The 27,173-nt window shown below is 37.6% G+C and overlaps 1 protein-coding gene across 1 annotated transcript in view; it reads left to right on the top strand.

The window, feature by feature from the left end:
• MYBPC3 (myosin binding protein C3) overlaps positions 1 to 27,173 on the top strand; it is a 61,395-nt gene that overhangs the window by 13,640 nt on the left and 20,582 nt on the right. The window contains exons 6-23 of the mRNA XM_027785134.2: positions 92 to 209; positions 1,581 to 1,629; positions 2,895 to 2,939; positions 5,282 to 5,338; positions 10,252 to 10,275; positions 11,058 to 11,224; positions 12,010 to 12,142; positions 12,376 to 12,378; positions 12,824 to 12,948; positions 13,549 to 13,654; positions 17,622 to 17,788; positions 18,170 to 18,335; positions 19,246 to 19,352; positions 19,673 to 19,702; positions 19,859 to 19,995; positions 21,434 to 21,511; positions 22,775 to 22,934; positions 23,991 to 24,095. Coding sequence (XP_027640935.2) covers positions 92 to 209; positions 1,581 to 1,629; positions 2,895 to 2,939; positions 5,282 to 5,338; positions 10,252 to 10,275; positions 11,058 to 11,224; positions 12,010 to 12,142; positions 12,376 to 12,378; positions 12,824 to 12,948; positions 13,549 to 13,654; positions 17,622 to 17,788; positions 18,170 to 18,335; positions 19,246 to 19,352; positions 19,673 to 19,702; positions 19,859 to 19,995; positions 21,434 to 21,511; positions 22,775 to 22,934; positions 23,991 to 24,095 — 1,777 coding nt within the window. The remainder of the gene's footprint in view (positions 1 to 91; positions 210 to 1,580; positions 1,630 to 2,894; positions 2,940 to 5,281; positions 5,339 to 10,251; positions 10,276 to 11,057; positions 11,225 to 12,009; positions 12,143 to 12,375; positions 12,379 to 12,823; positions 12,949 to 13,548; positions 13,655 to 17,621; positions 17,789 to 18,169; positions 18,336 to 19,245; positions 19,353 to 19,672; positions 19,703 to 19,858; positions 19,996 to 21,433; positions 21,512 to 22,774; positions 22,935 to 23,990; positions 24,096 to 27,173) is intronic.

Raw genomic sequence — 27,173 nt, 5'->3', positions numbered from 1 at the left:
GCCTTTCCATGCCTTACTATGCTGTATTCTCTCTCTCCATTTCACTGTTCATTCCCTAACTTAGAAATTGTGTCGCTGGTGTCTGTTCTAGGTGTACACCTTTGAATTGGAAATCATCGAGGCAAATATGACTTTTGCAGGAGGGTACAGATGTGAGGTGTCTACCAAGGACAAGTTTGATAGTTCTAATTTCAACCTGACAGTCAATGGTAAGATGAATTCCTGCCAACTTGTTATTTTTTTCTTCCTGTATGTCTACCAACAATTCTTTCTGGTATAAGTGGCTACCAGACAAGCATAGATCTGAAGTGTAGACCTGGAGAGCTACAGGTACACTTACAGAGGCCCACAGATGAGGATTGGCCTGGGTTGGCAGAGGTACAGAGCATTAGAAGACTTGAACATCACTGAAGTCAGAACTGTGATGCTCTTAAAGAAAGCACACAGAAAGATGCAAATCAACTTTTCTCTGGCTTTATTCAGAGTTCAGATCCGTTCTTTCATGACATAAAATTTCACTAGAATCAAAGAGAGGTCCTTTCTTACTTTGGCAAAAGTTCAGACTAAAATTAGTACTAAAAATGGATACTTGAAAAGAAAAAAGGGGGGAAATGGAAAAATTTAGACACGTAACACTATTATCAATTCCTTTTTTCCTCGATAAATTTAAGTCATGCAGAAGCACCTTGTTATATAAAATTGCTTTAAGGTTAGATGACTTATATTACATAATACATGGTGTCACCCTCAACCGCTATACTGCAGATCTTATCAGCAATTTAAAAGGAAGTACATTTTAGCATCCATTTCCCCCTAGTGTGGAAGGGTTTAGGTAAAACAGCGTAAGCACAGATCACCTGAATTATCTGAACGTTTGGGCTGTTTCCTCTTTCAGCAGTTCTGTTGAAGGGACTGTAACATTAACTTGCACCCAGTGACTAATGAGACTAATATGCAAAGACAAAAGCTTACTGATGTTATTCAATTAGTAGTGTTCATTTTTGAAGTTTCCCTAGTTGGCTGTAGGACTTACAAGACTTTGGAGCTATGACTGTGAACAGTTTTTCTCCCAGTAGTAGCAGTATACCTATTTATACCAACAAAGCTTAGAACACAGTGACGTTCTCTCTGAGCATCATCGTTGATGGAGTTTCTGTACATCTCTACATATTTCCAGGAATTTACCTTTCATTCAGAGGATATATTACAATTTATTAGTAGTAATAATATTTAGTTGCTATCCAGAGGTTTTCTTAAGAGTGTGAAGCTAGTATTGAAACTAAAGCTTACCAGCAGGAGAACTGACAAACAAGAGAAGACTGTTCATCATGCTGCAGGTTATGAAGAAGCATGAGAAAGAATTAAGTTATACATGAAACACTGGATGTTGAAAGCTAAGTAGTGAAGACTGCATGTTTAAAGATGATGCTTCAATTTTGCAAGATGTAATTGATCACAATTTATAATGTAAGAACTTTAGGAAAAAAGTCTGCAAAGGAAAAGCTTTAGAAATAGCACTGTATTTTTGCGTTATTCTCACTTACTCTCCCATTCTTGTTTGTCACTTTTTGTCACATCAGAAGCACCAATAACTGGAGACTTAGATATTCGCACTGCCTTCCGACGCACGTGAGTATGTACAGTAGACACTTATGTAGATCAGATTATACTTCCATGTGGGATTCATTACTTTCCTAGACAAAACTAACTAAAAGCAAAGCTTTTGTAAAAACAAGCACAAAGATAGGGATGTCTACTAAGAAAATGTTCCTATTAAAATATTTCTATTAAAATACTGTGCAACTAGAAATCATCTAAGAGAGTTTAGACTGTACTAGCATAACAATCATGCTTGTCTTCAGTTATGCAATTGATAATGTGCATAATTCTACCAAGAACTTCAGAACTTTTTTTCTAAACTTGTAAAGAGCACTCTAGATGTAGACCAACAGAAAAGGAAAAGATTCTGTGTAGTGCCTAGTCTTGATTTGGTCTGGCTTAAAGAAATACATGTACCTTAATACAAACATTTGCTAAACAAAGTGGAGGTTGACGTGAGCTCTGTAAGCATCATATCACTGATAACATTAATACAACCATTTTGATTGTATTTGTTTTCATGTTGTATAGTTAATTGAATGAAGACAATGATACTGTGTCTGTGTAAAAACTCAGATATATGTAGGTCTCTAGATATTAAAGACTGCAAGGTATTGTGCACTGGTGTGGAAAAGGCTTTTTTCCCCCACATCTGTAATACTGTCTGAATTGATACACGACTTAATGGAATAATGTTCCCTTCTTTAGTAAAATTTGCAAAATCAGTTGTGGGTTTTTTTTAATTATTTAGGCATTATCAATGTGTTTTTTCACGGATGAATATTTCTTCTCCCTTTCTGTAATTCAGTTTCTGTTTTAGCGTTTATATATTTTTGCAAAGTTACCAGACCAAGAATATTCCAACATCTATTTCCCTAACATAGGACACGAATCATCTGTGGCAATTCCTTGAGTTTTTCCCTATAATGATAAGATGCTATTTTTATGGGGGGTGGGGGGTGAGGTGGTGTAACATTCTATCAGAAAGAACTAAAAAAGGCTTGCAGAATTTATCTACAGTGCAATCCATGGGTAGCAAAGCAGCCTCGCTGCGATGCCTATTATACAGTACACTCAGTGCATAGCTGCATTGTATTATTTCACGGTGGTGAAATTAAGCCTCAAGAATTTCTTTCCTTGCTAGCCCAATTAAAAGCATTCAGAACCACTTCAGCCTGAGTGCACTGTGAGCAGCTTCAGGCTGTTCAGCTTTTCAGTTTTGTCTGGAAGAATGGAGGCAGATTTTGAACTGAACTGTTTAAATCTGAAACTTTGTCTTTGATACCCTCACTCAGGAGCCTAGCAGGAGGGGGCAGACGGATGACTTCAGCCTTTCTCAGGTAGCCACTCTCTGTGTTCAGCAGACGAATTAATTTTTAACAATGAACTGTCTCTCTCTGCTTAGGAAAAGGAAAAAAAGAAAAAGCCACGGAACTAGCTGCAGCTTAAATTTCCAATAAATCATGGTTTATAGTATGTAGTATTTATATAAGATGAATGCATACAAGTAAATTAATGTAAGATGAGTATAAATAATGAGTAGTTTGATAGCTCTGTGAGAGGCAGATTCATCTACAGAAAATGCATGTTTGCTAAGTAGCATCTCACCACTGTTAGAAGAAAAAAAAGTAACTTATATGCATGTCTGCTCCCTCTGTTTTGTGGTTTGCTCTCTGATGAGCGCATCCTGACTAAAACTGCTATTGCTCACAGAAACGTACCAACACATTTGTACACAAAAATCTGTTGTATCCTGGCATATTCTTTATGCTAGTATCATTAAATTTCCCACCCTATCCCTTTTGGTCCCAGTGTCCTCTACCATAACAAAAATAGGAACTCTGAGATTAGACTTAACTCTATGCATGTTAAAGCAATTATTAGGGTCTTATTCTTCAGAAAAGCGAAACACTGATTGCTGGGCTTTCCTGAAAATCTGATTTAACTACCACCTGGGAAGCAATAAGGTGACTAATTATTCTCTCAACTGTATATTCTGATTTACTGAATCTTTGGTCACAAGAAGCCCATTTCAAATTTGGGATTACACCTGTGATTTTTATGTAGATTTTATGCCTGCAAACAGTAAAAATCTTCTGAAAGTAGGGAACAAAGTGACCAAAAATACACTTTTCTGTTTGAGCGTTATACCCAGAAAATGATCCCTTTCACCAGTACAGTACTATTTTGAAAGTAATTACAGAAGTAAAACCAGTATTTTCTTAATAAGATCTCTTCTCACAACATATTCAAAATTACACTGATTTGAAATTGTTACTTATTCTCGCTAACCTTGCATTGTCAAGCAGCACAAGAAGTTTGGTACTCATTTCTCTTCTATTTTATGAACAGTACTGTTAGAATTCCCATCATTTACATGTTGAGGCTGTTTTCTTCCTTCTAAAAATATTTACTCCTGCAATATTGAGTTTTCCTGACATTATGGTTTACACTTCTACAGACAGACTGATTTTCTCTGAAGGAACTGTGCATTAACAGAAACAACATTATGGGCTACCACTAGCACGACCACTTTTCAGTACAACTGAGAAGAACAACTTCCATGTATAAAACAATAATTAAATATAAGGTGTTGTTGCTGGAAGAATCTGAATGCTGTGAGATAGCATCACATTATTCTTATCCTCAAGACAACAAGTGATGTCAAGGAGCAGCTGGACATTGATGATGAGAGACTGAATGAGATAAAGAAAATCCATTTTGACTTTCTAAATCCTGACAGAATGGGAGTTTTCCAGTGTAACTCCCAATACTTTTAGATCAAATCCCTGAAGCATTATTTTGTATTTTTTTTAGGAATTAAACCCAAAGAAGTGATTTTAGTGACTTTACAATAAGTTTTCACAGTAGGTCTGTACTTCGAATATTAAAAAGCACAGCTAAAACACATTTGATTCACAACACCAAAAATAACTGCATTCCATCTGAGTTCACCATATGTAACAGACAGATTTACACCTCAAAAAACTGCTTGTTGCTTCTCGTTCTCATCAATCAATTTATTCACAACATTGCTTGCCATGATATTTGTTGAACAACAGCACAATGAACCTCAGAATGAAAGTCAGGTCACAGAAATTCTCCTTTCACTCTCCCAAGCACCAATGATGTGACACCTTTTTCGTGTATATGAATTTCAGTACAATGAATTCTGGAGTCTGAAGAGCCCTAAGAAACAATTACAGCTGGGATTATACTAGGAAAAAAATGTGATTTTAGATTGCAAGAAGTCCCACAAAAAGGTTGGTTAAATACCGTTCCCCATGGCAAACAATATCCACATTCCAGAAACTACAGCTTTCCAAAAGCACTAATGATTCTAAAGGAAAGCTTCTGCTACATCTCTATGATAATGAATACATTCCAGATCAATATGACCACCAAATTAATACCTGTACAACTTCATCCATTGGTATTTTTCAATATCATTCATTGATATTTTTCAATAAAGAAAAAATACAAGTTTATTATATTTCTTAAACCTATATGAAGACCAATACAGACAAAGAGTCTAAGTCACCTTCCACGCCAATGCAAATTCTGTCATACTAAACCCATCTACTACTCCCCTGCAAAAATATATCACCTACATAATGATATAGTCTCACAAGTTATTCCCATTTCCTTCCAAAACTAATTATCATTTTCTGTTACTATACAGTGCCGAGGGACATGAAGAAGGTGGAGAGTTTAATTTTAGTGCCCTGCTGAAAAAGAGGTGAGTAAAAATCCATAGACTGAGAAAGAAAGTAACCAGCTTCTGTTGAACAACTATGAAAACACTAAAATTCAAATAAGTGAAAGTTCTGTAAATTCAGAATCATTATAGTTTTCCTAAAGCAGCTGTAACTGGAAAAAGGATAATAGGTAATTATGGAAAATTCCCCAAATACTCAGTATTTGATGCATTTCTGCTAGGTTTATTCTGGAGAAAGAAAACAAAAATTGATATTTCCCAAGATAGAAATGGCAGGGACTAGGGTAAGCGCTGGTGGAAGCACGTCATTTTCATTAGAAACAACCTAAAACACAACAATTTACTTGTCTATAACACTGCCTTACTAAGAATTTACTGTCCTAAGTTTTTACAAGACAGCATCAGAGAGCTCGGAGGACTAGCCGTTATGTATTTTATAGCTGTTTATCTTATATATGAAAAGACATTCGATGTTGTGTAAATATATATAAAAAATTTACTCTTCTGATTCTAATTCTTACTTCTTGCTTTTACTTTCACTTTTTTGGTGGAATTTCCTCTCCCATTCTTATCCTTCCTTGCCACATTTGTTTTCATAACCTGTTTACTTATCTTTTTCTCTTTTTACCACATTCTTAATCTGGATGTTTTGGATTCCACTGTTGCCAACAGAGAGTAAGATTTCTATTTAATTTTATTATAAATGCATGGGTCACTCTGAACACAAGGACCATTTGTTTTAAACTACTGCATGCATCGTTATCTTGCTTACATGTAGAGTGTGACAAAAATTAGGTAGTATGAAAGAAAATTATCAGCCACCAATTTCTGAGACAGAAATGCTTTTAAAAAATTAGAATTAAGGGTGGGCCATTTAATACAAATAAATGTATTCCTCCAAATGTCCTTTGGTTTTCACCACCACTTTTTTTTATAAGCAGTTTTAAATTGTCCTTGAATTTCCAGCTTTTCTCCATAACCTGCTGCTTTAAATTCCTATTGTCATAAAAATTAGAATCAGAAAAATAATTTGCATAATATGCTTGCTGGTGCCTATAAAATATGTGCTGAAGTTTTGTTCCATTCTCCTTAAACGTGTTAAGTGAATGTATTACTGAAGTCACTTACCCCATAAAATGTACAGGATTGTCTGTTACAAAACATTTCTTTTTATTCCACGTAAAGTTTCTATTGCTATTTATCATCCCATTACTCCAAGCATGCTTCTTGCTGTTCACTGCCCCTGGCCACTCTGTCTTTTCAGCTCCTGGAGTTACTATAAACATTTGACACTAGACTCTTGTTTCACAAACCTAAACTTACTCAGTTTAAGTTTTCACAATCAACTACTTGGATGAATGTTGTTGTGCACCTGTGTTCAGTCTCTGCTCAGGTATTGGTATCACTATTTACAAAAAATGTTTTGTCTTCACAAGGAGTACAGGATCATGTAGACATCTGAACTAACTTGTTACAGCAGGCAATAAAGCCACAGCAGCCCCACGTTTCACCCAGGTTAACTCACCCAAATTTCAGTGGAGCAAAGGTCACACAGGTATACAAAGCCCTGCTAAGCCACACGCAATGTATCCAGCTAGAAGTGGATTCTGGCTTTGCAGTAACCCTACAGCCAGAGCTCTCAAGGGGGGGGCAACTAGACAAGACAGAACATGCACCTAACAAACCTTCCATAGCTGGCATTGATAACAAAGTTTCTTGTTTCAAGTTGGAAAAAAAATAAGTGCCTCAGAAATTTTTTATAATTCCCAAGTAGGGAAAAGATGCTTTCTGAATAATGGCAGTAATCAAAATTCTACAGATTTGAGAGTAGTTGTACACAAACTCTAATTTCTATAGCAAATATAAGGCAAAAAAAGAATTGATTTCTTTTTAAAATTTTCAAATAAGCAGAGGCCAACGTGAAAATCTTTGCGTAATTTCATACAGTGACTCCAGCTGGAATGAAGTGCTAAGTATTATGAGCCCCTCTTCTAGTGCCATTCCCTTCTGCTTTCATTATTAGTTTTGAGCAGTGATAGAACTCTAAAAGGTAGTAAAAATCTCCAGTATTTCCAGAAATGTTGTTTGTGGATTTAGCTATTCATTATTTGTTAGAGTAGAAATACAATTTGTTAAAAGAAGCTTACAATTTCACTGCATTTTATCAGTGGCTTTGACCTTTCTTGACTTACAAATCTCCATTTAGTGACTTAAAGCATACTGATAAATTCACTGCTCCTAGTTGTTTTTCACAGCCACTTTAGAAGTAATTTGTGGATCCTTCAGGCTTTGCACACCACAGGTTGAAGACCACTCCCACATTAACAAGAACTGATAGGCATAAAAGCTCACCATGGAATGAAATTATTCTTCATTAAAATAGAATAGAAAAAGGAACTCTTAAGAGCTATGCAGATTCAAAGAGAATTGAAGACTATTCTTTCACCACTTCTGCTTTGTCCCACCTAATTTACAAGCGCCTCTCAATCCAGAGGTAATGAACATTCCTGCTATAATAAAGAGAGCTTCATTTAATACTCTATCTCCTATCGCTGTAATTTAATTAACTGGTGTTGACATACAGATGTCATGGGCCAAGGAGAGGTCATTGGGAAGAGGAAGCAAACAGCTGTCACAGAACTATTAAATGGGACAGTGAGCAGAGACCTTGAAGGAGGTGACAGCTGACAGGGTCCAATCAGTTGACAGTAATGAGATAGGAAGAAACCATCTCTGGGATGTACAAAACTATTTTTAACCCCTCTACACATGTTTAAAACATATCAGCTGTGTATTCCATTTACAGCAGATTCACTAAGCTGCATCTTAATGCCCCCGAGTGCATAGTTAACCTATGAGGTGGTCACTCTGAATAAGGATCCCCAACATCAGGGAGAGTAACGTAGCGGTGGGAGAAACTGCAGGAGTCCAAGTGCTCTGTTACTTTTCGTACACTGCTCAGCTCTTGTTGGTAGTGTAAGAGTACAGCCTAACTGTGCAAACTCTGTGTCTTTATGGGATCAAAGAGAACGTTTTAACAAACATAAGATGGTGAAAAGGAGTACTGGGACGGGAAAACCTTTGCTCAGAGGCAGAGACATTTTTTTTCTTTTTCAGAACTCAATTAAACAATATACAAATTCCCTTTAGCTTTTAGTACCATTTTGCATGCAATTTACAAGCCTTCCCCTGTACTTAGAAAATGTTAGTATTTCCAAGGAAGAGACTATACTCTTGCTTATGATCAAATTCCTTGTATTTCAGCTTGCATACACCAAAACAGCATTGCCAGATATAACAATGGGATGACACTGAGTAATGGAAAAGCTGAAGCAAAAAATTAAGGAAGTCTTCTCAACAGTGAGATATCCTAGACTGTGGAATTGCTTCCAAATTGGAAGATTTTTCTCATGATGTATTTAAAAATAACTCACACAAAATATATTTGAAAACTCCACGAATAAGCCTACCTGCAAATTTTCAGGTAAAGAGGTGCATACAGATAAGCATAAATAGGCAGATAGAGAGGGAGACCACCAATATTTACATAATACCTAAGGGAAAATAATAACATTTGAACCTGTTAAGACTTCCTTATTTCCTGGGATTTTTTATTTCCTTTCGAAATAGTTTGCTCCACAGAACATTAATTGTACTAGTACAAAGAAATCTGCACATATTAAAAATTCCTGGGTTTATGTACTTATATGTCTATTCCAATTTACATGTATTTAGAAATATTTTAAAGTTGTTCACTGGTATGACCAGGGCAACTAGCCCAAGAACTGTTTATATTAAAAAAGTTCAGTCTATTTGGCAAATCAGTTAAATGGTCCTGCCTTCTGCTAGGCAAAAATACAAACCATTTGTAGTTGCCTCAAACTAGAAGGTAGGTAGATAGAGGAATCCTAAAAAAAATTGTGGATGATGTTGATGTGCTGTTAAGACAGAGCAAATACACGGTAGGCTGCACTTACTGTAAGGAGTCCAAAATTCAGATACACCTATCCATTCGTAAGTGCTAGTGAGGGCTTAGAGCTTAGTGAATGCTAAACCACTCCAAAGAGATATTACATGCCATATTTCAGCTCAAACTCACTGCACTGAACTCCTCTTCTCTTGCTTCCTTTCTGCTCAAGAGCTACAAGGGTGCTGGAAATTGCAAGCCTGGACTGAAGCACTTTAATAAACATAGGGCTCTCCTTACAAGCCAGACTTTTTGGGGCAAATAAGGAATACCAGAAAAGTTTGGTTATACCTGCTGACTAGACTGACTACAGTCATGCTTTTTAAGTAGCAATGTTTCCCACAGACTAATGGGACTGTTCTTTTACTGGGGGGGGGGGGGGGGCAATGCAACCAATAATCTTCCACTTTTCTCCACATTACCTGCTGCATAACTTGTCTTCTTGCTGGGGTTTACTACTGAATATGGCTTCATTACAAGGGTGTGCTCTACTGCACTGGAATGTGCTTGGTCCTGGTGAGATCAGAAACCACAGCCACGGGAAGTTCCTTTTCCTAAAGAAAGTTTTAAGAAAATGTTACTTCTTTGGTCTCTTCTCTGTTTACCAAAATGCAAACCATGACAGGCAACAGTTCCATGATGACAGGGCAAAGCAGAGCTATTTGTTTCCCTGTAAGGCAATCAGCCATAATTAGGAATAAGCAGAAGCGCTTACACTTTTAAATTGCAGATTGGAACTGTACAAAGTGTGGGAGTGAGTTTGGTTTCAATAGAGAGCAGCATTTTTCTTAAGGCTGTTTCACAGTTTTTGCATGAGTGCCTTCATCTCCCCACTACTGAAGTGTTGTTCTGCTAGAGGTGAAGATGACATTCATGGGTCTTTTGTATTAACACGATGCCCTCTTTCTTGCCCATTGGGATGCTGCATGTTTTTCCGAACGGTTCTCTGCATCATTCTGGAGTACAGCAGCTTCTTGCGCTCGGTAAATCGGTAAGGTTACACCAATTTCTTTTTCTATTTATGATCTATTAAATAAAAAACATGATGACAGAAAAAGAATGTCTTACCCAAAACCAGACAACCGAATTTCTACTTGGTTTTGCTAAACCAAACATTAATTCTTCCATAAACACTAGCTTTGTGGTTAAAATATAAAATAAGTATTCCATCATAAATACTGTCATTTGCCACCACTCACCTGTCTATGTGTCTTTATGTTTTATAGATTACTATCACCTGTATATATATACACACATACATATGCCTATACCCTAACAATTGTCTTTGCAATATCTAATAAATATTTTAATAATCTGTCATTCATTCATTTTAGTGAAGAGAAAAACGTCCTGAGTAGAAAAGGATTTGTTTCTAATTAACGCAAACCAACTGCCTTGTTTCTAAGGCGTTCTCAGGATATCAGTCCAGTTCCTTGCTTTGCCACATGTTTTGTGTATGACCATGACAGGAAAATAAGTTTTCTTGTGTTTCCATTACCCATCGTTAAAGGGAAGTTAATATTTATTTGCTTTGGCTATTAGAAAGTAAACCCTTCAGGAGCACTTTTATTTTGATCGCTGTATAGATAAATATAAGTAACACTTATCAAAAGTTTTATTTCATTATTTTAGGTAATAATATAATAAAAACTAGACTGCTAAATTTTTTATTAAGAAATGGCTTCATCAAACTGATATGTAGCTTGTCAAGCCTATGGCTGTTCTTAAATCCTCTCAGTAGTGGCATTCAGGCACTCTGATCCCTTTCTGCAGAGGTGAAGCAAAATCTGAATCACAATCTGATGTTGATGTCTGGGAAATCCTGAGGAAAGCTCCTCCTTCTGAATATGAGAAAATTGCTTTTCAGTATGGTATCACAGATTTGCGTGGGATGCTGAAACGCCTCAAACGCATAAAAAAGGAAGAGAAAAAAAGTACAGGTTGGTAAGCTGTATTTATTCCAAACATACCTGTTCATATCTGCTTTGGAAGCCGTTTAAATATTAACAGCAGCCCAAAACAAGAGCATGAGAAATAGGAGTTTCCTATTACAGTCTGTAAATGTGAAATGTCGATTACCAAAGATTAAAGCTCTGCCTGAAGCTCTGAGCTACCTTGCTCTGAAACTCTGGATGTTCTGAACCAGCTCATTTTACTCATTTCTTCTGCTCTGCCCTTTATCTTTCCCTCAACATAAAGCACCACCACACCCCACTCCTCCCACCCCCAAAACTGGTCAGTATGGCAGGCATCAGTGAATGTGGAAAGAATTTCATTGGGATGATACATTTGGATTCTTGAGTCTTTTCTAGCCTTATGAAGTATTGATCACCTAATTTTAACTAATTTGTTTTAAAAGTCTGAAACAGAGAAGGCAAACCGACATTCACCACTACTGAGGTCAGTATCATTTTCTTACATGGGCAGATGTAGCTGTAACTATTTAGGATGTGTTGAAGTACATATTCAAATGTGATCTATAATATTCTACCTCACTTATTTTAGTTTATATCACCCACTTTCCATCCGATGTTAAGGAAAACCAGAACAGGATGAAGACCAGACAGAAATGGTAAAAATGCAAACAGGGATGCAGAAAGTGGGACAGGTCTAAAATGATGGTAAACAACAGGAAAGGGAATAAAGACTTGCTCTACTGGTAGAAAATGTTAAAAAAAAATATGTTAAGTATAAATTTTTTAAAAAAATTCATTCTTCATCATAGCATTTCTCAAGAAACTGGATCCAGCTTACCAAGTGGACAAAGGACAAAAGATTAAATTAATGGTTGAAGTTGCCAATCCAGATGCTGATGTGAAATGGCTGAAGAACGGACAGGAGATCCAAGTGAGCGGCAGGTAAACTAGAAATACAGGAAATCCAAAAAGGAACGAGCTACAGCTTAGACAAAGTGGAAAACCTAGGTTTTCTTAGAAAGAAAGGAATAAAATAGGGAGAAATAGGAGCTGAGAAAGAATCTACCTAGTTCTTTGGCTCTGGATCGTTTTGCTGTTCTCATGAATTTCTCTTTTTCTTCCCTCTGCTCTGTGTATCTACATGTGGTCCTGGATGCTTACATCTACCTACTTAGCAAGTAAGTTCTCAGATTATATTCTGATCTTTATGCGTATATCCAGGGTTCAAAATTACTTTCTCATGATACGGGATATACTTCAGTGTAGCTTGTTTGTAAAACAAATTTTAAGTGATTTTACAGTGAGGCCATGACAAAGCATTTTTAATGGTAGTCAGGTTTGTTGTATGGCTACATGTTAGAAAAGCATCTAAAACCAGTCACAGGAGTTTGTACATCTCACACGTGTATCAAGATTTCACCCTAATTTCCTACGCTAGTTTTTCAAACGCTACTGCTGCCCACCGCACTGGGTCAGGGATATACGGCTGGAGTCACAAAAAAAACCCTTGTCACTGAAGTCAGATAAAAATGTAGGAACCTTTTTCTCTGCCAGGCAGGGGAAGAGTGTGACTGGGTCCAAAAGAGTTGCTGTCTGATAATTACATTTATATTCTCTTTTCAGATATATTTTTGAGGCAGTTGGGAATAAGAGAATACTGACCATAAACCACTGCTCCCTGGCCGACGATGCAGCCTACGAATGTGTGGTGGGGGAGGAGAAGAGCTTCACAGAATTATTCGTAAAAGGTGAGCAATGAAGATCTCCCCTAGCATTTAGCTTTAAATTACTGTCATCTCTGCTCTCAGATTAGTTAATCTCATAGGAAAGGAAATTCTCAAACATATGAACAAATTCTGACTTTCAAGTACATCTTTTTTTTTTACAGTTAAATGAAGGAAAATTTTCCTATACCTGCAGCTAAGAAAGCACAGGAAAACAGCACAGTGAGAACTACCGTTAATTCTCATTTAGAAAGTGATCTAAGTCTTCCCAATAATGGGGCTAGAAACTTTCAAAGTTTGATTCCACTCAAGATAAACATGTGCCTCAAACTCTACAAGCAGATCAAGTAGTACAGAGAACTAATGCCTCCAGTTTAGAATTTCAGAATAGATATGAGAACTGATTAATCCTGTGTTTCTATTCTGTCTCATGAAGCAAAACCCAAAAGGTCATTTGATAACATTGATAATGTGATGTGGCACAGTAAATGTTAGGATCCAACACAGAGAGCATCACTGTGTATTTGGCCGGGGGTTCTTCCTGTGGAGTGCAGAGCGGTGAAATATACCTCTGGTATTCGGTCTTTCAGAATGTTGTTTTAATGAAGGTCTCTTCATTTCCAGAGCCTCCGATCCTGATCACCCACCCACTGGAGGACCAGATGGTGATGGTTGGAGAGAGGGTGGAGTTTGAGTGTGAAGTGTCTGAGGAAGGAGCTACTGTGAAATGGTAAGGTAATAGAAAAGGGGGGGGGGGGGGGGGGGGGGGGGGCAGGGAACCCACAACACAACAACATGAAACCATCTCTCTTCACTGGACAATCTAAGACCATAGTTTGTGGACAAAAGCTGTGGAATAAAAAGGAAAGTGGCATTCTACATAACTGTTTTCAGGAAAAGATTGATCCTCCTCCTATAAGTATAGATATTTTATAATGTCTCTAGAATCTCTTGTTCAGTGCTTACAGGATGCTACTGACTGTACTGAGCTGTTAAGTTTTCTGAACAGGTGACAGCAATATCTAACTATTGCCCATACTAAACAGATCTGTATTGAGAGGAGTTTGCTGTACTTCTGGGCTTCTCAACTACAGTGAGGTGTGCATTTCTTTTTTTTAAAGTGTTTTTTCTTAGGTAAAACGTAAGTGTCTCTTGAAACAGAGAGGGAAGGTCATTGACTTATTTTAACATATCTGTTGTGGCGATCCTGCAAAGTCAGTCATTATGCATACGCAGCGAGCAGGATTACGATGATAAACATTTAGACCATAGAGACCTTTTTGTTGGGCATTCCAGCTGAGCGGAAGCTGGAAGGTTCACGCTACCCGGGCAGGCACAGCAGGCAGTGCTCACATACCAGGTTTTACACACACTGTTCTCACTTCATTTCTCTACCAGATGAAATTCTCTTGTGCTTGTTAACAGCTTCAGGCACATGGTTATCAACTGTTCCCACAATGCCCATTACATTCCTGGAAAGTGCCAACCACTCATCTGCTCTCCCAAAGGAAGGAACTGAGAATTTAAATAGAGCCCAAGAGCTAGTTCAGCATATGCATTACACTGTTGAAGCCACATGTACAGACACACACATGCTATTGTTCAGGAACTGCTTACAGACGCCTGGTCACAAGAGATGGTGACAACCAGATCTGTCCCTCTCAGAGCACAGTGCAGCTGCCGCACTTTGATCCTATGCCTTTGAACAACTCCCATACATCTTGCAGAGCTGGTATATGTGGGATGAGCATTTGGTGTGACAAGGGCAAACCTGCAGCTGTCTCAGCCTGAAATGCAGCAAGTGGTCAGAGAAACTCTTCAAAACATAGCAACAGAAAACTGAGCAGTTAGACATTTACACCGTATTTTACTGCTTTTATCACGTGAGACTCAGTCAATGCTCTTTGGCAACAGAGGGAGTCTTTTGGACAATGGAGAGATGAGTCCAGAGAAAACATGAAACACAATATGGAGAAAGAAATCCAGTTTTATGGCTCATTAGGGAAATAATCAACAGTTTAAGGCAAGTAACAGGCACTAACAGGGCACCTGTTATAGCTCTTGTACCCTTTAAACCTGGCACATAAAATCACAAGCACATGAACAAAAGCCATTACGTGACTTGCACAAGACAGAAATAAGGCTTAGAGCCTCTTAGGCATGGCCATCAGACTAGGGCTTGCAGAAGGGTCTCTTCATAGTAATCAGGAAACAATGTTTGCCTGAACACCCAGAAAGGTCTTACGTTATTATTATGAAGTACTACAGAATAGTTATTTCTGAACTTCAGATGGTCTTGGAAATAATGTAATTCTTGAAGACAAAGATTTAATAAAATACATAGTTTTGACCTGATATTTCCATCTCTGAATGCTGGATGTGTCATCTTATCAGCTCCTAATGAAAGCAAAGTATTGTAACATAACAACAACAATAAATCTATGTGTCCCCATTATCACATAGTGCCTACATCAGTGATATCTCAGAACACATTCACAAATTTATCCTTAGAACTGAAACAGGAAAGCATTTCCAGAGAAAAGAGGTGTTTCATGGCAAAGTTGAGAGCAGATATTTGATCTTGCAAATGTTCAGGACTGATAGAATAAACCATGGCTGACCTACATATTATTGCACTAGTTCTGCTTCAAGTGTGAGGCTGGACCAGATGACCTACAGTGGTCTTTAAACCAACACTTCTACGGTTCTATAAAATCCTCCACTTACATTTCATTATAAGTAGATTCCTCTACCTCATTGTCCTCGTTACCAAAGGAAGTGTCTGTAACATTACCTTCTATGAAATTTTTCACTTTTCACTGCAGCAGAGTATTATTTTAAGCCAAATGGTATCTGGCAGTTCTTTTTTGAGGTTTACTGTTTTATCATTCCACTATTTGTCAGTACCCCCCTCTGCAAACTTTCTACTCACATACAGCATTCAGCAATGTGCTAGTCAGTAAAACAAAGTGAAATGCACTATTCCCTTCCCAGGGATTTAAGACACTGGTCATTGCAAAAGTCCGTTTTCATTATTTAGACAAGATTTCAAGAAATCTCTCTCTTACCAATAGCTGAATATAACACTCAGATATCTTTCATGAGCCACATGGCAAAATAAATCACCAAAAAATAGATTTAAAAGTTCAACTTTAGAACGCTAGCCACAGTGCACGTGCCTGGTTTTGCCACAGCAGCATGCTGCACTTCGGGATTACAGTCCATTCTCAGCAGCTCAGCAAATGTTCACACATTGCATTGTAGCACTTGTTCCAGAACTAATCTGCATGAATGAGAATATCAGCCTCAGGAGAGCATCTTGCACATGGCCTCAGACCCCTTGTCACTCAGCAAACAGAGGAAACATCATCCTGACATAACACTACGCACTGTGTTTCACATGGTTGTTACAGGCATCCTCTGTTTCCTCCCTTACTAGTAGTGTAGTTCTGTGGTCTGGTAGGGAGGCCTGTGTTTTTCTAAACCACCTGTTGATTCCAATATGCTGTGCTGTAAAGGACAGTTAGGGGGGATGCAGCTGCAGCAGGTACGTACATCTAAATCACAAGTTTTAAGATTCCTGTCTCTGCTGTGAAGTTTTGATCGTGTGACTCACTTCAGCAGACTAAGAGGCAAAAGGTTTTCTTGCATACATCTACCCAGAAATTTGAGCTATAGTATTTTAATTAGTCCCAAAGTGGCATTTCAGTTTGCTATCCTGTAAGATCATTTGTTATTGGTTACCAGTGGATATTCAGCTTAAGGGAAGTAATACAAGATAGAAAGAAAATTCTTACTTCGTTAAAAGCAGATCATCTTTTCTATTTCTTTTTCCACATAAGTAAATATCAAAGAGAAAACTTTTTTCATTTACAAACTGCAGCAGTATTCAAGTAACATAATATAAATATATTAAAATAATAATGAAAAAAATTATATCAAAGGAGTAAGTCAACGAAATTGCAACTTATTTTCTTATAGCTTGTTGAAGTTATTTAGGATAAGGATCAGGAAATCTTTAAAACATTTTATGTATTTTTGTGTGACCTTGACTGAACAGCATGAATCCTCTCTGCTCGTTTCCCTTTATGACAATTGAAAATTACAATAATTAAATTTCCTGCAAGGCTGAAAAGTGAAGCTTAATTTAGTAATGTCTTAAATGTACCACAGCATCTTTGAATGGAAAGGGTAACAAAATCCAAAATACATCTTCATTTAAATCCATCCTAAAATTTTCTTCTTTCACTGATGCCCACAAACCATGAATTTGTAACAATTATAATTCACATCAGGAAAATTAAGACTTTTAAGTCATTTCCCAGAAAGTCCCTTTTACTTTATGTCAGCTTTTAAGATAGTAAATTCCCTGCTGGTGAAGTGTGTCTTCATCCCTGTATCTTCTACAGAAATGAATATATTTTCATGTTTACCTGTAGCATAGAAATAATAATAATAAAGTACTTCCTTGTGAGTGAACTCTCTTGAACCAGAGGTTCAAGCGAAGATTAACGGTCAAACTAGAAGCGTTCCAGGCGTGCTTCCAATAACGTTTGTGCAATGGTCTCTTTTGCTAACCTGAAATGCTACAAAGATTGGATTTATCTTGTGTCTTCCAATCTCTAGTAACATCGAGCTGAGTCTTACTCTCCTCTCCCAACCACAGAAAAATGACTCAACGCTATTTGGCATTGCAGGGAAAAGGACGGGATTGAGCTGACACGGGAAGAGACATTCAAATACCGATTCAAGAAAGATGGAAAGAAGCAATATCTGATTATTAATGAGACATCCAAGGAGGACAGTGGACACTACACGGTGAAGACCAATGGTGGGGTATCAGTCGCTGAACTAATCGTACAAGGTAGGCACAGGTAATATTACAGAACCAGAGAAGCTGAGAAATGAAAACAGGCCGAAGGTAACCTTCTCTAGGATAGGGCACAGGAGTAGCATAATCCCCATGCCAGGGGAAACAGCAACTTAATAAGGGGCATAAGGTTTGATAATAAAGGCCTCAAGAACTCAGACCTGCGTGCTGGATGTAATAGATACTCTGATAACAACAGGTGCTTAGCTATCAATCCTGTTAAAGCCCTGCACGCTGTGGATTTCCCTTCATATTTCACTCTTCCACAAACAGCTTGCTCAGCCCTAGCCCTTTCTATTCAGTAAATCCACACCATTTACTTACAGAGCTATTCCGATTTTTTGATGTGTGTATCGATTATTCTCACAATATCAGAGAAAAAGCTGGAAGTTTATCAGAGCATCGCAGACCTGACAGTGAAGGCACGCGACCAGGCAGTCTTCAAGTGTGAAGTTTCTGATGAAAACGTGAAAGGAATCTGGTTGAAAAATGGGAAGGAGGTGGTCCCAGATGAAAGGATAAAGATCTCTCATATCGGCAGGTAAATCTTGTTTCAGAAATCAGGTACAGTCTTGGGTACTGCATTACAATCCACAGGAACTAGTATCTCAGGGGATAGGAATATAAAATAAGACTTCATCCTGGCTCCAGCTAGAAGGAAAATAAGTTTAAAGCCTTCTCATATGCAATCGACATAGTCACAGACTTGCTTTGGTATGCATGCAGTCTTTCAGTGTTGGTACGTTTTGCATGTATGGCAGCAGAATGGCATATCAGCAGAATTCATTCTTTCCTTGGTATTCAATCTAGAAAACACCTTGTTGATAACTTTAAAATTAGAAGTAGTATTTAGACAGATTAAGATAGCACATATGCAGAAACCCCTTCACGAAAACGAGCGTTTATATTAACGCATACAGTTGTGCAATTCTGTGCTCAGGTTTCTTCGCAGTTTAACTACTACTGAAAATGGAGACCAAGGAAATTCAAAAGATACATAAACATTACATGTTAGGTAAAGCTGTCCTTGGTATTCCTTTTCTGTATTGTTTTGAATTTACAGTACTACAGGGATGGAGCATTAATTTTTAGCTTATTTTTCCAGAATTTATTGCAGTCGCAATCTGATGAAATGAAACCAGTCAGCAGCGTTACAACTGCCCTTGTAAGGGGAAAGGACTGGACTAAAGCAGAGAAATTGCTTCCTCTGTTCACACTAGAGGATGCATTTACCTTGATAAGAAAAATCCATTCATATGCTGACATGGATTTGCTTCAATACTGAAAGTACAGCAGTCTACAGTCCTGGTGGTTGTTGACTTGATGGTAGGGCAAGGGGAGAAGAAACAGCAGTGTCTGTTAATATCCTATAGCCTGCATCTTGTCTTGTGAGATAGTACGGTTTCTCCTGGAGAGGTAAGGGAGTGGACTATATTTGTTCACGTTTCCAGAATCCATAAGCTAACTATTGAGGACGTAACACCAGATGACGAGGCTGATTATTCCTTCATCCCTCAGGGATTTGCTTACAACCTTTCAGCCAAGCTCCAGTTTTTGGGTAAGTTATCTTCAGAATAAGTCATGGGAATTCCAGAGATATAAAATTATGGCATTAATCATAGTCATACCAGGAAAAAGCACACAATCTCTTTCCTGATACTTTAACATAAGCAACATTGCTTTTCCCTGTTATGTTGTGTTATCATTATCACGTTGTTTTACAGAGCTTAGTTTCCAGTTTGAGTTAATCTGTTGATGTTTATGCCTTATGAGGTTTTAATGATGAACAGTTTTAACATTACTTTGTGGGTGTAGATGCTATGTAAATTCTGTTTTCTGATCTGTTTCTCCTATTCCTTCCCCCACTTTCTTCCCCAGAGGTCAAGATTGATTTTGTACCAAGAGAAGGTAAGAACAGTGGTCATTATTTATATGCAAGTAAACATGCTTTCAACAGCAAAGCAAGCAAAGTATTTTCATTTTTAATGTATGACTCTTCACCTTTTTTTCCATACAGAATACTCAAACTATATTTAAAACTTATTTTCTCTGCCTTTTCTATAGAACCTCCCAAAATCCACCTTGACTGTCTGGGCCAGTCCCCTGACACTATTGTCGTGGTGGCTGGGAACAAATTGAGACTGGATGTTCCCATATCAGGAGATCCAACACCCACTGTCATCTGGCAGAAAGTAAACAAGGTAATGCATAACCCAGCACAACAACTGAGGCAAGGAAGGCACAATTAATTTACAATTCTTAGTTACAAGTATTTTCATCTTGCTTCTATTTTTCTTAAAATCCCCAGGAAAAAAAATATGTATCTGCAATGCAGCTGTTTGGGATTTAGCTCTTTTTGTGAGAGCCGTCCTGAACTGTTCTTTTCCTGAACCGTTCCAAAAGAAGGGGCTGAGTACATATGAGTAGACATTTGTATATGCAGACAGTAAGATACCATACACATTTATTCACTTCCTACCTCAGAGAAAAAGAAATAAGTGATGAGTCATCTCCATCACCTTCACCTGACAGGATGGACATGTTCTGGAGATGGCAGCTTCTTTTTTAATCTTTCTCAAGAATTCTACAGTCAGAAGAAAATATCTTCTTAGCAGACCACTGGGGTAAAACTATTTGGGATAGTGAAAATAGATAACACTTGGTATTTACCTTATCAAGAAAAGAATTTAGAAGCTAGACACAAACTGTGAGCTTCCTTTCTGGCTATATCAGAACATCCCCACCCCCACCATCTGCAGGCTCATGAGCTATAACTAGCACAAAGCACAGAAATACTTTGCATAATATTGTACAGCATCATTACACTTCCCATAGGTGTAGATATAGACAATATACCATTGCAAATTAATTTCCCCAATCTCATTTCTTCGTAATCCTGTTGCATTCTTTGTTCAGGTTAGCATATTTAACAACAGTTAGGACTTTTTTTTCTGCAATGCAGAATTAGTATGGGAACAAAAAAGCCATTTGTCTCTTTTGGGAACCAAGAGAAATTGACTTTTCTCATACACAAGCTTCTCTGACAAAATTATATCAGTGGTGACGGGATATCAGACAACCTCTATACAGTGGTATTTCTGAGGTATGAGGTCTCTATGTGTTAAAGAAGCCAGTCTTGATTTGAAAGATGTATAACATATACTTACTAATGAAATCCTAAACAAACAGTAGCACAGCTTCAGAATATACTGTTTGATGTTACAGACCTGACTATATTTCTGCGTGCTAAAACATCTAAATCAACTTACTATCCCGTTGTTACAAAAAGAAGTAATCCTTATTTTCATAGTTAGACAAGATGAGTAACTAGTACCACATCCCGTTACAATTCTACTGCAGGAATGTCATGTATCTTTAAGCTGTAAATTTGGTTTTGCTGACTTATCCTCCCCTTAACTCACTGCAATCTGATACATCTGTTTCCTTTTCTGCTTTTTACATTTGCATAGTTTATTTCCTTTCCAGGTTAGCTTGCCGCCTCACTTTGCTCTTTGCTTTCATCACACCTCCATACTGAACCCCCTGCTTACAAACCTATGGACCGCTCTGTCTTACAGAAACAGCTTTACTGTTCTGCTCAGACTTCGCTTACTTTCTGGCATTTCTTTGCTTATCTAGAAAAGCAACCTTGTTCGAAGCAATGATGATTCCATGACTCCCTCAGAAAACAGCAGTGATACAAATACTGATAGTAAGGTAAGTTGCTTATGATTTATGCAGACACACAAATATGCATAGCATCTTCCAGATAAAAGGTCACATTCAGAAGGAAATAAAATTGAAGTCAATAGATATTAAAACTGGTGGAGCAAATAGCACATCAGGCCCAGCATCCTGCCTCACAAAGGTAATTACCAAACACTTTGAATGGGCACAAGAGATCTGGTGAATAATTTTGGAGTAAGATGCTGATCAAGGAAATATTTTTAATCACTGCCACGTGGTAGATTGATTAAGAGGAATCAAAGCAGTTATTTGAAAACTCTTCTAAATGTACTTACAAATATTTATCTCTTTTTTTTCCTCCCCTCACTAACCTGTAAGCTTCAATAATAACTAGAGGGAAAAAAACCCTAGGGCAAAATCTTACAGGACACTGGAAAAGATGACAATGGATCAAGAGAGTGACTATATGCACAACACAGTGAAAGAGGATTTTCCACAAGTTTCTATTTTTTCCAGAAGTCTCCATTTTTTTCATAAATACTCTTTATTTTAATAGTCAAAAATTCATTTATTACGCAGCAATAAACCTTTCTCAGGGATAGGGTTCTGCTGTATTCATCACTCTTCAGGCGCATATGCTTTCTAATAGTTCCTGTTCTAACTCTAAGATAAGCAGACACATGAAGGAAGAAATGTGTTATAAGTGTACAGCAAAGTTGTGTTCATTATGTTTAGACCTCAGCTCAGCGAAGAGTAAGAAGTAGCCTATATGACACTGAGTGACAGAAATCACAGGGATGCCATTAAAAGTTACAAGAAACATGGTAATTATTTTAGAGGGAAATTGTTCAAGTCTATGCTATCTGATGCCAAATGTAGATACTGTTGATCGGGAAGGTTTGCTCAATCATTTAAATTTGCAAAACTTCTTGAATTTACATAGCACCCAACTGTTATCCATGAAACTCTTTACATCGGTACTAGCAGCTATCCCAAGCAGGAATTTGTGGAAGTACTGATTAATGTCATTGAAACATAACTGGGCATGTGTAACTAGCAATGAATCTTAACAAGCTGCAGACTTTCAGAGCCAATTTCCCCAAATGTTTTTTATGTCAGCCACTTAGTCTATATTTTCTCTTCTGCATACAAGTAGAACTTGAAAAACCTTGTAACTTTTCAATAATTTTTATAATGTTCAATGACTTGAAGATTTTCACCAGCTTACACACTAGGCTCATCAGACTATCCCAGCAAAACTTACAGTGACTTTGTTACTTTCACCGCCCACAGCTTCTGTTTGAGTCTGAAGGCAGAGTTCGTGTGGAGATGCATGAAGATCACTGTGTTTTCATCATTGAAGGAGCAGAAAAGGAGGATGAGGGTGTATACAGAGTTATAGTTAAGAATCCAGTGGGAGAGGATAAGGCTGATATCACAGTCAAAGTTATCGGTAAGTGAAGGAAGGAAACAACCAGAGTATGAGAGCATCTTGAGTTCACTGAAACCCACCCTCCTCAGACTGAGGCAGCTTCTGATTTTCAGTTTAGAAAAACTGAAAAGGGTCATAAAGGCAGGAATACTAGCAATCACAAAGTTTAGCAGAAGGCAACTACCTGTGAAAAACACTTCTGTCAAGAGGTAAGAGAACAACTCCCAGCTGAAATCTATGTACTCCCTTATGTATTTCCAATTTCAAGTGATCCTATCATTTTATAAATGACATTCCATTCTGAGGTATATGATTCATGCTTGTCTGAGATAAAAAAAAATTCTTGCCATTTTGTTGTGGTTTATGTTTTCAAGCAAAGATCACCTTATTCTATAAGCAGTAAATGGTTAATAGAATAGAGACATCATGATTCTGATATAAACAGATTGCCACTACAAATCACAGAACAGCAGGTGGAATATGATTTAGAGTTATTAATTTTTATAACATTTTTCATATTTAACTGTTTATACCCTGCCACACATGTGACAAAGGGTCAGCTTATAAGCAAACTCAGAAATAATAAAGTTACTTTCAGCTACAGTATTAAAATTCAGAATTCACTGCTTAGGTGAATAATAAGTTTCTTTTCATCTTTTATAAATCCTAAATCAGGACATTTGCCACTAATATCTCCAAATAAAATGAGACATGTCACCATTATATTCTATATAAAGTTAATTCTAGAGAAAATAGGAAACCCTGGAGCAAGCCTTTTCTTACAGAACAGTGTCACCTTGTTACCATACATTTTTTTGTGCAAAAAGCTGATTATTCAGCTCCCTTGTCCTTTCCAGACACGATCAATGGTGTTTAAAGGAAAACCAACCTAACACAGAAGCACCAAAGAGCAAGATTCACTTTAGAATAAGATAATACATCCTCAGTTGTACCCACTATTGCCGACAGAGCTGTATCAATATGATAAAGAAAAAGCATTAAAGAAACCTATTTAATTGACTTGTATACAGAAACTGAAACAGTAACAACTCTCATTCATTCTCACACTTTCTTCAGATGTTCCTGACCCTCCAGAAGCTCCCAAGATCAGCAACATTGGAGAAGATTACTGTACTGTGCAGTGGCAACCCCCTAAGTACGATGGTGGGCAACCAGTACTTGGTAAGAAGTACCAAAATACAGTCCCCAGCAACCTTGCCTGTATTTTTTTGTTGGTTCTTTACAACGGCACAGGATTCTCCTTTTACTCTAGGGAAGGCTGACCCTCCACAGCTAACATAGCAAACATTCCAACTAGGTTCTGGCCCTGCAATTTTAGGGAGAGGGTGCCCCCTACCAGCACAATCTGAATCAGACAAACGCTTCCAAAAAAAGCACAAGAAGGTGATACCAAAAATAGTTTATGCTAAACATTTTCATTCAAGACTGAAATTGTAGATCAACCTTTGGACCTACCTAGGGATACCAGCACAGATCTGTGGCCACCTCAGTCAGCAACTCCAGTCGTCTGCAACCTCAACCGCTTACACATTACATCTATTTTCTTTTAGAAAGCGACTTCATAATTCTGCTCCACATACAACCACACACCACTGCTCACAAAACACTTTTCAATCATTTTAATGACCTTAAAATCTGTAGTAAAAACCTAGAGGCCATAGTTACCATGCAATACAGGAAATAAGCAGAAGTAATCAAGAATATCTCTGATACCAATTTAAGTTCTCTGCAGAGCATGGTGGTTTCTAGATAAAACTCCCTAGGATCCTAGGAAAAAAGTCAAAATAATGTAGGGTCTTGGCCAATTTTAGGGAGAAATTTCTCTGGACTCCAAATCTAGCCATTCGTTTAATGAAGATCACCAGAATTTGAGTTTCTTTTCAAAGAAATACAATGAAAGCTATATGGGATGCCAGGGCTAGAAGTGTTCTAAAACTCTTTTAACCCCCTGCATAGTATCTGGAAGAGAGAAGTTTGTATTTGCTTTTGGATACTTGGGGTTTATTCACTTCCACAAGAATAAAGTAACCTCATTTACTTCAACAGAAGTTATCTGTGGAGGAATAAACAAGATACTACTGGGCCAGCCCTTTGCGGTTTCATCTGTTCTGGCAGGAAGCAAGCAAGTCAACAATTCAAACTTATGTGCAAAGATATGTACCAATAGCTGTCCCATCACCACAGCCCACCCACACACACCCCATTTACTAGGCAAAGCACATGATTTTGTTTTGTATAGTTTTCAGGACACATACTTTGAAAGTTCTTTATTTTGTTTTCACAGAATGACACGGTTAACGTTCCACTAACTCTTTGCACTACATGAGGAGGTTTCTTCAGTTAGCACAAGGACTGTACTACTAGTAGAGCTAGAACAAAACATCTGGAGGAAAAAAAGCCCAGATGCAGCACTATCCATTCAAAGTTTTAAAAGCAAGTTAAAAAGGCAGGGGAAAGAGACATACGCATTCTTATGTCTTCATATTGTTACAGATGGCATTGTAGGCAGTCTGCTACAGTCTTTATTAGCTATATCCAATATAGAAAAGAAATTCACACTCCATCTTCACTGTTACACAAATGGGGTCTCATATACTTTTTGTATTACTAAAGCAGTATCTTTATCTATCATACATCTGTGCATTTGGGGAAATAATCTGCTTTACCAAATGTCACCAATAGTCCCAGTATGGTCTTTTTTTAAAAAATTCCAATTCTGATCTGCCACAATGAAGAAGCATCTCAGTTCTGACAGGAAACTATGGTTATCTAAAATTGCAGAAAACCAGAAACTGAGTTGCTGAAACCCCTCCCAGTCTCACAGACCCTGGTGGAGAAAAAAAAAAAAAAAAAAAAAAAAGAGGAACATGTCAAAGGAACCATAGGTTCTTTGCTTACAGCATTAACCCTGCTTAAAAGCTACTGAAAACAAGCATGCCAGGAGTAACTTTATACATTAGAAGTAATGATACAACCTTTCAGCTCACCACCACTTGTTTCCCAAAACATTCTATAGACTCCCATACTCTTTTTGAAGTTCAGTGTAGGCAGGAAAGGCTGCTGATGCATGGTGTCTGTGCTATAGCATGTCAACAAACATGCCTGTCATGCTCCATCCCCCATTAGACACTGTGAATCAACTTCCCAGGTACACCAAAGGGACACCTGCAAGTTGATAGCCACGACCTTTGTGAGCAGCAGGGATTGAATCACCAGCACACACTGCTCGATTCATAAATCTTTACAATGTATTTGTTATAGACTTACATTATTGTAGCTGACCACTGTTACAGATTTATCCTCTGTAGACTATGGTAGAAACAGACATACATTACATAAAAATACACTGAATAGTGATTAACACATACCATGTATTTTCTGATTATTCACTCCCTAGTTCAAGATTAACAGCTTTGAGAACAAGTTCTGTTTAAAAGAAGTCTTTGAGAACAAGTTCTGTTTAAAAAAAGTCTATATGCATCACATCCAGGCGTACTATCTGCAACACAGAAGCAGCAGAAATTTAACATAGCTAGATGGAAAGAAAGCATCGATAACTTGTAGCATGTCACTGGAAAATAATGTATACAAACATTTCCAATGGGATATACAGCCATTCTCCGTATTAAGGACCAAGAATCACAGATTCCACTCCCAGTTTTGGGAAATCAGAGTTTAAAAGATGAACTGATAACCCAGCCTGACTTAGTCATTCTGAAAAACAGCACAATAGTTTGGGAAAGGCTGTGGATATTGAGGGGGTGAGGGAGGTGCATTAAAGACCTGGATTCTGGGCTGGGCATACAGACTACATCTAAGCTATACTACAGATTTGTTCTGCAGTGCATCCAGCTCTCTTGGTTCTCTGTAATCATACAGAGCATCTGTATTCACTTTCCTTCCCAAGGGAATCTAAGCAAGAAAAACTGTGTGTGGCCAGGACTTGCTCCACTCCGCCATGGGACTGAAGCAGAGGTGGGATCTTCGCTGTCTGGGAAGCACGCCACAATTCCACCACTTGGCAATAGACACAGAGATCTAACTTCAGTTCTTTAATAAATCATATATAAATAATAAAAAAGAAAAAAACCACACACACAAAAATAAGTGTTCTTCCAACTAATTTTTTGCTTTGGGAATTATGCTGTTAGTGAAGATCAGTGAATTGCAGCAGAATATAAACTCTGTCTCATCTTACACATTTCAAGGCAATTTCTCTTTCACTGTGGAATTTCTGTG

The sequence above is a fragment of the Falco peregrinus genome, chromosome 1 (assembly GCF_023634155.1).
Source record: "Falco peregrinus isolate bFalPer1 chromosome 1, bFalPer1.pri, whole genome shotgun sequence".
Taxonomy (NCBI): Eukaryota; Metazoa; Chordata; class Aves; order Falconiformes; family Falconidae; genus Falco; species Falco peregrinus.
The sequence above is the reverse complement of the archived record's forward strand: the minus strand, read 5'-3'. Positions and strand labels throughout refer to the sequence as shown.